The 16,677-nt window shown below is 40.6% G+C and overlaps 1 protein-coding gene across 4 annotated transcripts in view; it reads left to right on the top strand.

Moving 5' to 3' along the window:
- Window positions 1-16,677, top strand: part of C8H10orf90 (chromosome 8 C10orf90 homolog) — a 62,501-nt gene that overhangs the window by 27,969 nt on the left and 17,855 nt on the right. For all 4 annotated transcript variants that reach the window (XM_090145649.1, XM_090145650.1, XM_031597315.2 and 1 more), the window contains 2 exons: window positions 2,739-2,827; window positions 4,894-5,974. In XM_090145649.1, the coding sequence (XP_090001775.1) occupies window positions 2,739-2,827; window positions 4,894-5,974 (1,170 nt within the window). The remainder of the gene's footprint in view (window positions 1-2,738; window positions 2,828-4,893; window positions 5,975-16,677) is intronic.

Here is a 16,677-nt window from a genome sequence, read left to right as displayed (position 1 = left end):
ATCATTAGGTTCAACAAAGAGTACTGGGGGCAGGGGACTGAAAGCAGCGAGGGTGCAATAGGACAAAGTTTATATGCCAGTGTTTGCTCCTTCGTTCCTAATCACATCTCTCGTTTGTAAGATGGAGAGGTGGGTCGCAGTGGGAAGGGGAGGTTAAGCAAATCCTCAGGATTTCAGCTCAGAAATAAGTTTCTCATGCTCCCCACAGAGATGGAAAGTATTTGAAATGCTGTTTCTTTTTGCTTTTGCATCAAGGAAAGACTGAACTTAGCATTCTTTGTGCAACAAGAGTTACAGTGCAGTATGTTTTGTCAGCAACGAGAATTTCCATGAACATTCTGCTTGGGACACATCTCAGCTAAACCCTTGTGCTACCCAAGGAATTGTCACTACAAACATAGATTCAAGCTCTTTTGTAAGAGATCTTTTTTTGTTTGATGATGTTAGTTAACAAATGTAAAGCTTCTAAGATTATACTTAATATTGGGAAAATGACTGGACCTTTTGCAACCACTACAATTTATTTAGTCTCTTTCAGCAATCAGATCGAGTGACTCACCAAAAATCTGGGAATTTTGAAGGAATAGAATATCTGTAGTAATATAAGAATGTTATTGCACAGCATAGGGTACAGAAGGCAACGTGAAACTCCCCTTTGGATGATTTAGCAAAGAAAATATATATTTCCTTCACATCTCCAGAAGCATCTACTTTTTTAAAGTTAAACAAGAATTAACTAATATATTTCAAAATGTCTCTGTGAAATTGGAAGGTCTTACCTACAGATATCACAGGAGGTTACTGTAAGAATAATTTACAGATTATACATAATAAACTGTGTGGACTTTGATGACTTGTTCTTGTTGGACCCTGTAGAATTCAGTAACTTCTCTTGTGCTGAAAATACATTTGAACGAACTTCATGAAAGACCATCTGGCAAAACATGGCTTTCTGGTTCTGATTTATCTCCAGCCAGCCTTTTTGAGTTCTTTGCACACTAGCTGACATTTGCAAGTTGATGTTCTCCTCTTGTAGCTTCACAGCTCTATTTCAGACAACTGTGGTTTTCTTACCATAAAGTATTTGAGGAAAAAAGTTGATAGCAAAGTTTTTGCTTTAATTACATCTGCTTTGTTTCTGAAACCTCTAGATTCCTTGATGTCTTGCCTTAGCTCAATCCAACAATTTCTTCCTCATCCTTCTCTGCAAGTTACTTCCTATTTAGTTGTTTAAAGGTTGACATTGTGAATGCATCCTCATGTATTCACCAAGGTGCTGATATACTAGCTATTCTCTTTCCATAGAGCCCACCTAGCAGTAACCATCTCTGCTGCAGCACCTCCTTTTCACCATGCATCTCAACCATGAGGAGCAAGCTCTGATGGTATCTCACTCATGTGTTTTGCCAGCAGTTACTGTGATCTCGTTCACTGCATTTTCATCCATTTAAACTGTGTTATTTCTTTGTAAAAATAAATAAAAGTGCAGTGAGCCCTCTGCTCCAGCTACTTTCTGGATTCTTTTTTCCCCTTTCTGTGGCCAATGAGTCCAGATGTTTTTTCCTCAGGACTTTCTGTGGCTCAAGGAGAAGGGCAAACCTCCTTTTTTTTCCCTACCAGCTACATGTATATACAGTGGCATTGGTGCATTGGTGTTTTGGAGCTGTATCAGTGAAGTACTCCTTTAGTAAAAGAGAAAGATCATCAATCAACCTGTTCTGTGATTGCTGTCCCGTGGTGAGACTCAAGGACATCTGTTAACGTAGGACAGACCTGACACGTTACCCCTCTTTTGTTTCTACTCTTTAACTGTCCCCAGAGTCATGCGTGTAGCCTGTGCACAATAATGGACAATTGTTTTTAAAGGGGAGCTTATTTACATTTCTTTGCTATTGTATTACTACACACAAACTGATTTTCTGCTCATTATAAAGCCATCAACTTCTATAGCAGGCAGCCTAAGTGGAAGAAGGAAAAAATCTTATGGTGGTGTGTCTTGATTTGAAGAAACAGCCAGTAATGTCAGAAAATTTCAGTTCAAATAGAGAATTTTTGGAAATTAACCTCAGATGTTTATTACCATATGGGAAGTAATGTAATTTCTAGATTAACAACTCACAGCCAATGGAATGCACCATTGCAGTGTCCCAGACTCTGTGTTACACGGTAATTAGTTCTTGTAAAAAGGGTAAAAAGCAGTACTGATCACAAGCTCAGAGACTGATATCATAGATAGGATAGCATCCCTGAACTGGAAATGGCATAATGGTATTTGTGAGTATTTTTCAAAATTACTGCAGTTCTTTAAATGTTAAGACAACTTAGTCCAGAATAGAGGAGTCTTATAGCATCCAGTCCATTAACATGTTTGTTTGTGCTCTCACGTTCTGCAGATCAGGCAGAAGGGAAGTTTGTTGAAGTCAATTCCCATCTCCCCTACATTCCACACACACACCTTGCATACAGGTGAACCGGTGGCTGAGAGATTCAAGCTGTGCTCAGACCTAGACAGGTTGTGCAGCTGTTCCCAAACGTGTCTCTGCAAAGCATCCTGGCAGTGCCCAAACTCCTCTCCTGAGAATGGGGGAAACGTGATCCTTCCTATATCCAGCTCCCAGGGCAGGCAGATCACTTACCAGGGCACTCTCCCTCCTGCTTGCACTCTGCTTAAAGCCAAACTTGATCATCCATCTCCTCCAGCTCGCCAGTGATAACGTTTCCCTGTGTTTGTTTCCTAGGAGCAGCATGGAAGCAGTGGGGCAGTAACAAGACATGCACAGGCCAACAGCTGGAGAGTGCTGTGGAGAGAAAACCAAGCTTTGCAGAGGTAGGATGAATAAATAATAAGTAGATAAGAGTCAGCAGAAGGCGTTTAGATTTTAAAAACAGATGCTGGATGCTGAGCAGTGTGTTTAGACTTGATTTTGTTTCCCTGTGCTCAGCTTACATAGTCAAAAAGCCAAATGAAATGATGGCTAAAGAGGTTGTGAGTCAGCGTGCTGTTGTTGAGGAAAAAACCCATGTTTTGTTGGGAAAAAAGGTAATTAAAAACCTCCCAGGGGTTTAAATCAAGTGGTATCCCAATTACCAGTACGCTGTCTCAGATGCTCTCAGGATAATGCCTGAGGTTTTCTGTTCACCACAATTACTTGGTGTAAGTGCATGCTTTTTCCACAAGATGCAGCGAGGCTTGAAAACTCCCCAAGAACATAGAATCAGTTGATCAAACCTTCAAGATTCACTTCCCTGCCAAAGGTTGGGAGGAGGGAAGAGTATGTTTACTCAAGCAGCAAAAGAAGTGAATTACCTAAAATTTGTATCTGAAGCTAATAGAGATAAGTTTTGACATGTTTTGGGACTCTTGCATGAAGTTTCCATCTGTACAGCCCTTAACAGAATAAATAAATGTCATATCAGCTGCTACAGCAAGTGATGCCTCCACAGAATGAAGTGTATCAAGGAACCTTCTTCAGGGCTCATAAAAATCTTAGGGAAGTCGAGAGTTTTAGAAGTCATGCGAAGGTCTCAAACCTACAGGTAGAAGTAAATGCAGTGCAGAAAACGTAAGGCAAATATTTTTACAAAGAAGGAAGAAAATGCTTTCCCTGGGGCTGTGAAATTATTGAATTGTCAAAACCACAGGCAGCTGGTTTAAAGAGTAGATAAAATTTACCTGACATTTCACCTCGTTAATAAACTCTTGATCCAACTCTACTTATTTGGGTTCCCAAAACAGCCTTCCCAAGAGCTACAAAAGGAGCCGTTATTCTGTGTTGTTTCCATGCACAGGGGATGGGAGCTCGGCTATGGTTTTTCCCTTAGGCTTCAGAGCAGGGTGAAATACTGGTTAAGCACTGGCATTGATTAGCAGATGATACGGATGCCCAGAGCTGACTGAGATGAATGCACAATAAGCAGGAACAGTACAGGCTAGCAAATGGGACCTAAACTCTAAATTAAATTGAATGAACTTTCATTACAGAGCAAATCCTCAGATTTTGCATGACAATTCAGTGGGCTTTTTATCTGTTAGGATTGCAAAATCTAGGAACCCGGGGCAGAAGCAATCTAATCAGCCAATTTAGAGCAGCAGAGAGATGCCTTATTGCATATCACCCATGTGACGAGCTTTGTGGATGATAATAGCTGGAGATTTTAAATTCGGGTTTACTCCCTGTTAAACAGCTTTAACATAAAAGCACTACTTTTATCCCATCAGATGAAGCAGCATATGATCTGTCAAGATGTTTACTGCCATGCTCAGAAATGTGAATGTGGGCCACAGTCAGTTCAACTTGGACAATGTGGTTTTGCATTTGATGAGCAAGAAGGAACTGATGAATTAAAATTGTGCTTGTAGCACTTGTAGGAAATAATATCACCTTAGTCAGAGGGAACATGGGGAAGTTTTTTCATGCTTTTTTACCACTCAGGTCATAAAGCAACAATGACAGATGCCCACGTGTTCTCTACAGCACATGATGCACACGTGAACCTTCAGGCTAATGATCTGTAACTCACTTGAATGCATTTAAAACCCTAGCAGGCCATAATGAAAGAGCAGACTTCAAAATTGCCTTCAGTGTGTCAACTTTTAAAAAACATAGCAGCCCCAAATCCCAATTGCAGCAATGGGTTAAATACTGCAATTACTAGTATAGGATGCACATTTTTAATTCAAATATATTTTTACACTGGGTAAAATATTTACTGGAGCCTCTCTGGCAATTCAGAGCTGACTTTAAGAATGTGTGCTTTAAGATAGGGGGGGAGGGAGGGAAGAGTATAAATAGAAATTTAACAAGAGATCTTGTCTGTCTTGTGTGATAGATGAAAAATAGTTACATATGTTATGATAGAATATGTTGATAATTTGAATCTTTTCATTTTCAGGAATCTCTGTCATCAACAAATAGAAAATTGATTTCACCAATAGTCATTTCACAGATGATTGATGAGAATAAATTGAAAGAAAATCGGTGTGCTTTGCTGATGCAGGCTGTGACCCCCCAGCCCAGCACTTGCCACATAAAGCAATCTTTGGCTAACGATGGTTCAGTAAACATTAACAGCACGTTTGCTGTACTTGCCAGCCGATTAGAAATCCAGTCATCCTTAGATGATACCACCTCTCCATCAGGCTGTCCCATCGCAGATGGAAAACAGTGTCAAAAGCAGAAGGGTTTCGCCTCCATAACTATTACAGCCCGGCGTGTCACTGCAGGATCCAATGATCCAACCTGGAGACCCGGGGCTGTGCCAGAGCCCCACGCTGTGACCCCCACCTTGAGTGAGATCCCTGCTGCCCTCCACCACCGACTTTCACCTGACCAAGCAAACCCCAAAGTCACTCCATCACAGGTTTCTGCTTGTTGCTCAAAATTAAGTAGAGAGCTGTGTGAGAGGTTTTTCAGCCTCAGGAACGGGGAGAATGGTGTGTGTCTTCAAAGCAGCGATGGGAGAGAGAAAGTACCACCTTCATTCACCTCATCTGTCCGCCTTCGGGTTTCTCAGCAGTGTCCAAATACCATCTATTACATAGACAAGTCACTCAACGTGTGCCTTGACCGACCTCGAATTAAATGCCAAAAAATTTATAGATCAGCGTTGTCCTTCAATATAAATTGTAGTTCGTCTAGATTAACAGCAGATGGAGTAGATGGTATAGGTAATGGAGAGTCAATAGAGAAGATGCTTCAGATAAAGCTCCTGAGAGAAAACAAGACTCCACGCAGACCAAACAGGAGTGCACATTTAACAGAACGTAATGTAATTAATAAACAGGCAACAAATGAAGGCTATTTGGTTACTAAATGCCCTTTGACAAGAGTCTGTGTCTCTGAACTTCCAGCATCTGGGCATGTACCCAAAGGACCTAACAGCACAACAACAACAAAGCAAGATGATGATAAGCAGTCTGGCAGCTATCGCACTGCATTTTCTCTCCATCTTTCTAATTCAAGTGGCGAGGCAGGTAAGTCATTTCCATAAGCCTCAGTCTGGTGGAGCAGCAATTCAGGCTGGAATAGACCCACCACAATGATTTTACGTGAGCAGATAACAGTCATCTCTGCTTCTGCAAAGGCATGCTTAGTCAGAACACAACACAGGCATTCACAATTCCAGGACTACTGTGAATATATCTGTCATGCTAGTGATGCATGCTGCTCACCAGGTGACAGGGAAAACTTTGCCTGTGTTCACAACCTCTGTTTTACCCTTTTGTAAGCATAACTTATTTATTTTTCTCTCAGCAACATGCAAGTGTTTAGCCCCAAAAATAATTCTTTCTTTGCAGAAGGGCTGAATTTCATGATGTGAGATTAAGAATGAGATGGCTGCACTGAGCTTGGTTTTGTGCTCCTTATAACTGAAAATGATCAGATTTATTACTTAGAAAGGCCACAGTAAATAACCTTGGCCTCTATAAGCAAAGTGAATGTTTTGCAAAGCTTTAGCACATTTGTTCCAAATATCTCCAAGCGTTTTGCAAACTCAGTATTTTCTTCACAGCATTGCTCTCAGGGAAAGTGGCCGTGGGGATTGCTCTGTGCCCACAATGGTGTAGCTTCCACTGCACTGGACTGCAGCAGCTATGTTACAGTGCAGTTGAATAACCACAGCTGAGTTTATTGACTCACCAGGAAGGCAGCGTGGATGGGAAGAATGTCAGTGAGAGGCTGGCTATTACCAAATGTGCTAAGGTTAGAACTTACCTCCCTTATATCCTGTGAACTTGGGCTATGTTTAATTGCAATTACCTTGTACTTATACGTTCCTTTTTGATTTAAGGGCACGTATATGACATAAGCTCTTTCCTAAGCTTGTACCTTCATCTTCCCAGTTTATAATTGGGAAAAAAAATAAAGATGAGGAAGTGCATGCACTCTGATGGGTAAGAGCAAGGTGCAAAACATATTCTGCTCCATCCCTCTGCACCTTGCTGTTATTTCTGCACTCGCTGCTCTTGCAGCTGTCAAGGCACAAATGGTGAGAAGGCACTGCTTTACTCAGTCCTGCTTTACCACTAAGAAAACTATCAGCAGGGCCGGGGTCTTCCACAGAGAAACTTCATTGTATAGTAGCCTAGTTTAAAATAACAATCCCTTCCTGAGATTTTTCATAGCTTAATTCAATGCCATCTGAGGACTCTGTGTTACATCACAAAAAAACAAGGGTTAGAATAGGATTGAGATTTCTCGTGGGCTTGGCAATGCAGTGGTGGCCATGAAAGGATGACTTTTACTAGAAGTGATTAGAAAGTGAAACAGGAGATTGCTCATGGTTCCCTACTTCTGCTGGGAAAAGGAAGTAAGCGAGGTAACTGGCTGAGAAATACTGCTTTTTTAAAAGCAGCTTCCACCATTTGTATGCACAAGAATAAAGGTGTTAATAAACATGGGAAGTGTTACCTTTTCAACTGCTTCCACCATTTGTATAAGCAATAATGTAGAATGTAAAGATATAGATTTCTCTTGATCAGACCTCTTGTAATGTATAAGAAGGTGTTTATCTGCTTACTCCAACTTTCCTGTGTGAAATGTCATAAGAAGCCAGTATAGTGCTAAAAATCACCAGGATCCCAAAAGTAATAAGCTCTTGCATAGCTGTCAGCCATTAAACGTGACATATCATAAGAAACCCAGTTAAATTCATGAGGCATCCACACTGCTCATTAAAATGAAAGGCAATTGCTATGACTTTAACCTGGGAGAAAATGAAAAACAAAGTTTGCCATAATTCCAAAATTTACAAAGTGAGGGACAGGAGGAGTCTGTTGGATCCAGTGTTCCATTCTAATGCAAATGTGGTACAGTCCTACAGCCTGTCACGTTTGCTTGTTTGTTGGCTTTTTTTTTCCTGAACTAGTTTTAAGTATTGAGAGAAACAAAAGCTATAATGGGGCCCTTGCCTTCCTGTTCTGTGTTGGGGAACTTCTGCATATTCAGCTTAAAACTGCAAGACCTGTATTGCATGATGATGCTTTATGACTACAGTGAAGTAAGTACCCCATCAGCAAAGTCCTTTATACCACTATGGATTCCCAACTCTTTCTATACATTTTTCCTCCAATATTTACTAGCTCATATTTTTTGTATTAAGGTCTATTGTAAGTTTATGCAATTAAATATCTGTGAAATGAAATGCTTAAGAAGAAGGAAAACTGGAAAAGAAGAGGCAACAAACAACTTCTGACACCATGTTAATACTTTAATGTCATTATCTTGTGGATGAAGGAACTGCAGAGAGCTCTTTGTCACATTTCTGGTGACCCAGAAAGTTTGAGTTTATATTAGTTTGCAGCTGTAGGCAACAGATTCCTGCCAGCAGAAATAAAAGTATTAATAATATCACCATGGCCAAAGAATGGAACAGTTACAGTGAAAGCTAAACTTTTCTATGTGAAGTCTGTAAATGTAGTTTTAAGAATATATAGGCTGTCTTGCCAGTACCTGTGGAGGGATGGGTACCCACATTTCTGTTTTACAGGGCCAGCTTTGCTCTTTCCTATGGGCCAGTTGAGCCGTGGCCTCTTTGGAGTGCCTTTTCTTAATTTTTTATGTGACTTCACTAAAGCAACGGTGACTCCTATGGTATTACTCATACCATTTCATGTTCTAATCCAAGCATTCTGGACTTGGCTTTACATGGCTGTGGATAACCTAATCCAAGGCCATACTTTCAGTAGGAGATTGAGCCAGATAATCTCCAGAGGTATATGTTTCCACAGTTTGCCACATATGAAAAGGATATTTTAGGCATATTAAGAAATGTAAATCTTGGGCTTTGCTCATGGATGGTAGTTATACTTAGCAATCCAAAAGTCCTGGTCTCAGTTAACATTCAAAGCCATGTCTCATGCTAAGTCATCCCAAGGACTGATTATGGCCTTGTGATTTCACCACTATGGATTGTATCTTCTACTGGCTCCGTTGCTTTGGATACTTTGCTTCTGGCAAGAAATTGGACTGCAAGTGCTGGAAAATCCATATTTTGTGTGAAGTCAGTCTTCAGATGTGGGAAGACATGCAGTTATAAGATGTGATTGCATTCGCTTTTAGCGAGGGGTCAAGATCTAAATCTTTTGGGCGGCTTAATGAACGTGTAAAACTAATGTGAAGTGTCCCCACTAACAGCCACGAGAGCCACCTCAGAGGGATACAGCTGAGCCTTGGCCAGGCTCTGTGAGGTCCATGTCACAGGCAGTCCATGTGGATCTCCCAGCCTTCGGTCACAGCTTTTAACAAGCTGTCAGAACTTGCTAATGCTGCTTTTAGGTCATTGTGGCAATTTCCTTTACTGTCTGCAGTTGATGTCTCATAAATACAAGGTAAGTTAAAAATGAAAAGATTAGTCTTGTTTCTGTGAAAGACGTGAACGTTTTTAATCTTAATTTCTTACCCATCCTTCATGAAGGACGTGCTCCACGTGAGTATCTACTTTCCTATTCATCTTTTACAGTATATTACCTACTTGACGCTAGGCTGAATTATTAAAAGGGGGCAAAGAGAAGGAAAAGGAACACATTTAAATACACTTCGACCTCTTGATTAGATAAAATCATCGTTTTACTATATAAGATTATAAAATCCAACATCCAAATTTATCTGTTTAAGCTTAGATCAAACGTCTTGATGCCTAAGCACCTTTACAAACCTCGGCTTTGTTAAAACTGAAATGATTTCTTCTAGCACTTCAACTCTTATAATGTCTGCACCTGAGTTTTTCTTCTGTTGGCATTCCCAAAGCTGCTGTGCAGAGTTATTAAGAAAGAATAGCTGTGGTGGAGATCAATTTAAATCCAGTAGAGTCGATAGGTGCTGCGCTGGCTGTCACACCCTATGTTGAAATGTCAAAAACATGGAGAATACAGCACTCATAACGTATGGGAGTTACCCCAAAGTAGGGAAATGAGGATTATGATGTGCTCACGAGTCACTGTTTGGAGGTGAATGTGATGCAATGGGGTGTTATGACAGCAGCACTAAGTGCTGGGCACGGAGGGGTCTCACAAGGGCTGCACTACCAGCATCTGTTCTCCTGCTGAATTCGGAAGTGGAGTAGTGGTGACAGATAGCACTCAAGATGGAGAAAATGCATTTAAATCAGTGAACGAGACAAAAGTGAGAGCTGCTATTGTATTGTACTGTAGTTGTTTGTATTTTTTCACCAAACTGACCAAGAGGTGACATGAAAGCATAATTTACTTAATTAAAGCAATACGAGACAATGGATGGGTAAACTGAGATGGGATCTGGCATTTTGCATTGTTGAAGGGCCCAGATGGTTATAAAGTTGTCTTTCCTTCTTAAGTAGGAGTTTTATTAACTATTACTGAAGCCAGCAGCATATATGCCAAGGAGGAAGTAACTAAATTTTAATTAGATTCAAGAGCTTCTCTAAACTTTTCGTACTGTGTCCACGTCTGTGTGCATGTACATATATACTTTTATTGGAGTAAAATCAGAACAGTGGGTACTGTAGGATTTCAATGTGATACTGCCTGCAAAATAATATTTTAGTTTGAAAAATGCTTTGAAATCCTCTGGTATTTGAGACATTTGAATATTGGGAAAATATTTTGGAGGTCACCATTAAACTAATATTCACTCACAGTAATCAGAATGGGCTAACGTAAGCAGTCTTAAAACTAAAGACTATTAGAAGTATTTACTTTCAATTATTCAATATTAATTGAAATGCTGTAATGAATGAATTCAGCCTACCTAGTGTTCTCACCTGACCTGTTTATAGGCAAGTTAACATACAATAGCCTAGAATATGAGATTAGTAAGTATGCATGTATTATATATATAAAACAAGATTACAGTTAGATGAAAGCTGTTCGTACAGCGTGGAATTTATTGTACAGAAACTTGAGGAGCTACACAGATGATGCTAATTAATTCTTCAGCCTGAGAATATGCTCAGCAGTAGTGACGGTAAGGACAGGAGAAATGTGAAATATGGCACAGCAGATTTGACTTTGGCACACACCTGCTAAACACGGCGAGTCGGATTTTTGGCTGATGTCAACCAATAGAAGAAGCTGCCTTCAGAGGAGCTACGCTGATTTACATCAGCCGAGAATCTGGCCAGGGACATTACTGACTTGGCATTATGGACACAGCAGCTGGTGCTGACTTGCTAAGAACAAAGGACCACATGCCAAAAAGCCCATTAGAAGGGGCTCCTTTGATGTTTCGCTTCATCTGGTATACATTTAAAAACGGTGGAGGTTGTCAATTTTCTTTAGTCTAGACGTTCTGTGTCATTGGATCTGTGTCGCACTGCAATGTGACCTTAGCATACTGTATCAGATGCTGAGAAATTGAGGACTCGGTCAGTTCCACGAGGAATTGGCAATCCTCAGTTATCAGTGAATGTAGAAGGTGCATTGAGCCTTGTGTGCAGCCCCCAGCCTGTATAATAGGCAAATAGCAGCACCCCTTCTTACCTTAGAGATTCTTTATTCATGTTTAGGAGGGTATTCTCCTGATTATAGTACCCTAGTACTATAATTAGGTACCCCTCATTATATATTAGTAATAGTAATATAGTATATATAGTATATATAGTATTATAGTACCCCTATACTCCTCTTCAGTCCTTTTTTTCAAGCATCAGTTGCCCCTTCATCTGGTGTGTGACAAAAGGAGGGATGATGAGGCTTGCTGAGTCTGGGAGGAAAAACAGTGGAACAGTAGGTGGGTGTTCCTTGTTCTGCTCTTTAGAGTTAACTCAGGTATTCAGAGGAGTGGGGTGCTTTCTGCCCCGCTGCATGGAAACGTAGCTGTTGCTGGAGATGCAGACCATAGATGCAACCAAGTGAGCAGGATGAGGCTCAGAGCTGTGTAAGCCTAAGTTGCCCCATACTTGCTTTCAGTGCCAGGACTGACACTTCGCTGGTGGTTCATTAGACATCACAGTGACCCTGGCTATGATTAGAGCACTTACAGTTTTCTATGGAGCAAATTATTCTTTAATTTTTTTTTTCTCTCTGTGGTTTCAGTCAACATGTAGCCATTGTCTTTTGGGAGTAGTCGTTTTTTGTTCTTGTGGCTCTTATTTTATCTTGGCTTCTCCACCCTACTTGTTTGAATGCATGAGCATAAGTTAATTTGATGGGAGTTGAAGGAGCTGCCCACCTTCAGGAAGCTTGTCTTTTGCTGATTAAAGGCTCAGTTTTATATTATGGGGGGTATCAGTCAACCTATTGGATAGAAATGACATCATTTCCCTTGGAAACAGAAGGACACCTGCCCTATTAATGATATTATGAACAGAATTTCCAGAGATGAAAATGATAAATTAACATTATTTTCCCAAAGGCAATCACACTGTTTGCTGATAACCCAAATTAAAGTTAAGCTCTCCTCATTTTGGTATATGAAAGTTAAAGATTTGATTTTTTTTTTTTTCCCACTGTTCCGGGTAGACAGGAAGGAATCATTTCTGTCTTTGAGCTGTCACAGTTGGTAAAAGCATGAGACAATTTGAAGTGAAAGAATTTAGAGTGGGCAAGTCCCTTGTCAGTGCTCAGGACAGCCAACGGAGGTCTGGATACTGAAAGCATTAAAAATAATAATTTATTCTTAAAAAGAGGTGGGCTACATGGATTCAGTGAGTGCATTACACCACTAGAGTAAAGGACCTAATCTTTCCCCTCTTCACGCTTGTTTTAAAGTAGGTGCAACTCTTCTGCAGTCTGCAAAATGAATGCTTGGCTCAGACTGGCTGTGGTAAATTATCAGAAGGAGCTGAACAACTAGGTGTCTTTGACATGATGAGAATACCAAGTGCTTGATACATTTCTCACCCTGCAAATCACCATTTAAACGTTGTGAATCAGCCTGAATATATTTCTTTAAAGTGACAGTGCAACAGATTACTTTTGGAGTCACTACAATGCAGTCAATACAATCACATGATAGCTTCTAAGATGACATCCTTGAAATCCTAATGTGGATGTCTACCTCTGAGGATTTCTTGTGTGGATTTTACAGAGAGTGTCTTGTAAGTACAGCAGCAAATTCTGAAGTATTTTCAATAAGTGGCTCCCCCCGATTATTAACAGTGTGAAAAGAGATCCTCTCCATCTAAGGACAGGTTGTCTGGAAGTGTTTGGTGTAGCATGGCCAAAAAGACATGACAAGAATAATGATGATTCGTTGCATGACTGTAAAACCTAAGATTGATTCTCTTCAATGCGAAAATAATTATCAGGTTCTTGACTAACCTCCAAATTATGAGTGATTTAATGAAAAGGGAACATTTTTCTTTTAATCCTGTCCCAGCACATAGGAAGCAAAGGGGAAAAACGTTAACAAAGTGTACAAGCACTGTTCTCAACCAGCTGGGTATTGGTAACACACTGGTGCAAGCGGTTGAATAAAAAAACGTGGGTGGATTATTTCCTGGCCACTAAAATATTCTGCAGCAATCACACACTCTCATGATTCAGAGTGTAAGATGATCTCCTGCAGGTGCCAGGCAGGAACGTTTCCTTTTGGCTGCTGTAGTCATTACAAATTACGCTCTTGTTCCACCAAGCTTCTCCGCGCGCCGTAGGAATCGGTGCGTCACATCCTGTCCTAAACACCACATTGCTGTGCATTAGCTCTGTATTTAAAGTGACATCCCCTTACCTGATGCTGAGAGTGAAGATTGATGGAATATTTGTAAAGTGTTTTCAGAAAATAATTTGGAGGTCGCCAGAGAGGGGCTTCTTGCTAGGTGCCATTGATGAGCTGCATTTTGGGATTCTTTTCTGTGAAGCCAAGTGTTACACTGCACTAATTTTGCCAAAAGCCTTCTGTAAACAAGGTGCTTCTTGACATCAAGAGATTCTTCTTACTTTGAATTGATTATAGATTGGAAGCCTAACAGCACTTAGGCACGTTTGATGCACTTTCTCTTTTAAGTGATTATGACTTTCTGCAGTCAGATATTGATTTTTGCAAAAAACAGAAAGTGTCTTCTGAGAAATGTGTCCACAGCTGTCACAACTGTTTTAAAAATCTGAAGGAAATAACTAGAAGATAATCATAGAACCTTAATCACCAAAGTTGGAAAAGACTTCCAAGCGCATCTAATCTGACTGTCCACCTACAACCCGCTAAACCACGTCCCTCAGTACCACATCTAAACACTTCATAGAGTCATAGAATGGTTTGGGTTGGAAGGGACCATTAAGATCATCTAGTTCCAACCCCCTGCTATAAGCAGGGACACCTCCCTCTAGACCAGGTTGCTCAAAGTCCCATGCAGTCTGGCCTTGAAATTTCTTGAACACGTCCAGGCACAGTGACTACACCACCTCTCTGGGCAGCCTATTACCTTCCCTGACCATTATTTCAAAGAAAAAAGTTTTCCTAATAGCCAACCTGAACCTCCTCTGGTGTAACTTGAGGCCAATCCCCCTCCTATTGCTGGGAGAAGAGGCTGACCCCCACCTCGCCACAGCCTCCTTTCAGGGAGTTGTAGAGAGCAATACAGTGTTCCCTGAACATCCCATTCTCCAGACAAAACAATCCCACTTGAAGCAACTGATAACCTTGTTTGATAGCGATCATTTTTTTATCTAGCCTTTTAGCTACTGATATAGCTGAGATAATGAAGCCTCATCCCACTTGGACAGGGCTGTTTGAAGATATGTTAATACAGGTACAGTGATGTTAACAGAGAATGACAGTGTGGCTGATTCTCTTTGGTTCAAACTTGCAAAGTTGTCTTGACAGTTCTGGTATTTCTGCTGAGGATGAGGGCCAGGTCTGTTTTTCAGGATCCAGCATCAGATCACTGTTTAATGATAAATCTAAGACCTTGTTAAGTGCTACATTTTGATTAGGGAGCATGGGCACCGCTACAATTTTGTCAGGATTTTTTGCAGCTCACATAGTTTCCATGAATGTTAATGCTGAACAGCACTGACACTGCCTCTTGCAAACAAGTCACTTAACAAACATCACGAGGCAGTTTGGGACAGAGGTCTCACTGCTGGTCAGCAGAAATTTTGGTCAAAATATCTGAATTTGTAGCATTCCTTGCTGACTGCATCTTGTTGACTGATTAAAAGTGATGTCCCTTCCTCAGCAGTGATCTGAACGATAAATTATTCTCCCTATCCGTGCCTTGAGAAACACTGAAATAACGAATAATACTGTCATTGCTCTCACTGTTTCCATTTTTCTGTGTTACGAGCCTGTTGAAATGATGCAGTCTGTTTACTTATATCTAAGATCGTACAACTTAGCAATGGTAATACTTGATACATGGCAGGAATTGAGTCATCAGTCCTTGTCATCGGGCATCTTGGTTTGGATTTTGGTTTATTGCTTGTACAGCCTATTCATCCCTGGGACTATCTCTTAGACATGGTAAAAGTTTCTTCTATTTAAGATACACTAATTGCTTCTGCTTTCTGCTTGGGTTGTTGGCATCGTCAGCTCCCATCACAGGCGTCAGGGATTTCCCAGCAGCCCAGGGGTGTGGGGATTTTATTAATAAAAAAGAAAAAAAAATATCAGTAGGTGGTCTGTAATGTAGAGCCTGCCGGTAGTGGTGATGTCTGAGCTCATTAAAGACGTGTAGGGAATCATCCCTGTGAGTCTCCTTTGGCAACCACCTCTTGTCAAGCTTGCTTGGTGGTCATGGAGGGTTTGTGGCGTTGTGCATCTGCTAAAATGAGCTCTGGCCATTTCAAATAAGTATTTTGTCATGAACTGTTAAAAATCCACGCTGAAATACTAGGACGAGTGTTATATGAAAGTATGAAAAGCTGCTTTATCCTGCTGTAATGTGAAAGGAGAAAAAAGTACGTAGTAACAATGGAAAAGTGTATGTTTGCCTGAATTGACAATGCTCCCAAGGAAAGGCAAGTTCAACCTGCTGTAATACGAGGTCACTTCCTGTTAGCAAAACCCCCTGAAGGGAGGAAAATGTAAAGAGATACTGCACAGTAAAACAATATGCTCATTTTATTCAAAGGTCAAGGATTCTTAAAAAATAAAAATAAGAAAGCAAAAAACCCTGCCCTTGGTTTTACAGAATATTTTTTAACTCCTCCAATATCACACGGTTTTCATGAAGTCGTCTAAGAATTGAACCGTTGCCTCTTTGTTTCTTGCATGGAGGCAAAAATGACTTTCCTCCAAATGCAGTCCTTATTTGGTTCCTCTTTCTCCTAGAAGCAGCTGAACTTTTTGAACTAGGATGTGCATTCACAGAGCTTTACTAACAGAGTCATTCTGCTTTCCCTTCCCTTCAAGTTCTGTTCTCTTGTATCTCCCACAGCATTACGCTTGCATGTCTTTGTTCATCAGTTTTAAAGCCTTTCTTCGGTTGGGATAATAGAAAAAACATATATTGCTAGTCATCCAGTTGCAATTCTAGCTATCCTCAGAGGGGAAGATATATTTCCAGTTTGCTGCGTGGGGATTTAGATATATGATTCCAGATAGTCTTAATGAGAGTAACAGCCCTAATTCCCCACACGGTATATTAAAAACGGATCCTGAATGTACAGAGTGAAATTCTGTGATCTTACCTTTCAGTACCTTTGCCTTTTTCTTTTCTTTTTTTCTTTTTCCTGAATATCATTTGCTTCTGCGTTTGCTAGTTTAGGTAATTGACAGCTGCTTTGAGGAGGGGGAGTTGGTCCTCAGAGCCCATGTC

This window comes from Phasianus colchicus, chromosome 8 (assembly GCF_987193195.1).
Source record: "Phasianus colchicus chromosome 8, bPhaCol1.hap1.1, whole genome shotgun sequence".
NCBI classification, from domain to species: Eukaryota; Metazoa; Chordata; class Aves; order Galliformes; family Phasianidae; genus Phasianus; species Phasianus colchicus.
This window is presented reverse-complemented; position numbering and strand designations above follow the sequence as displayed.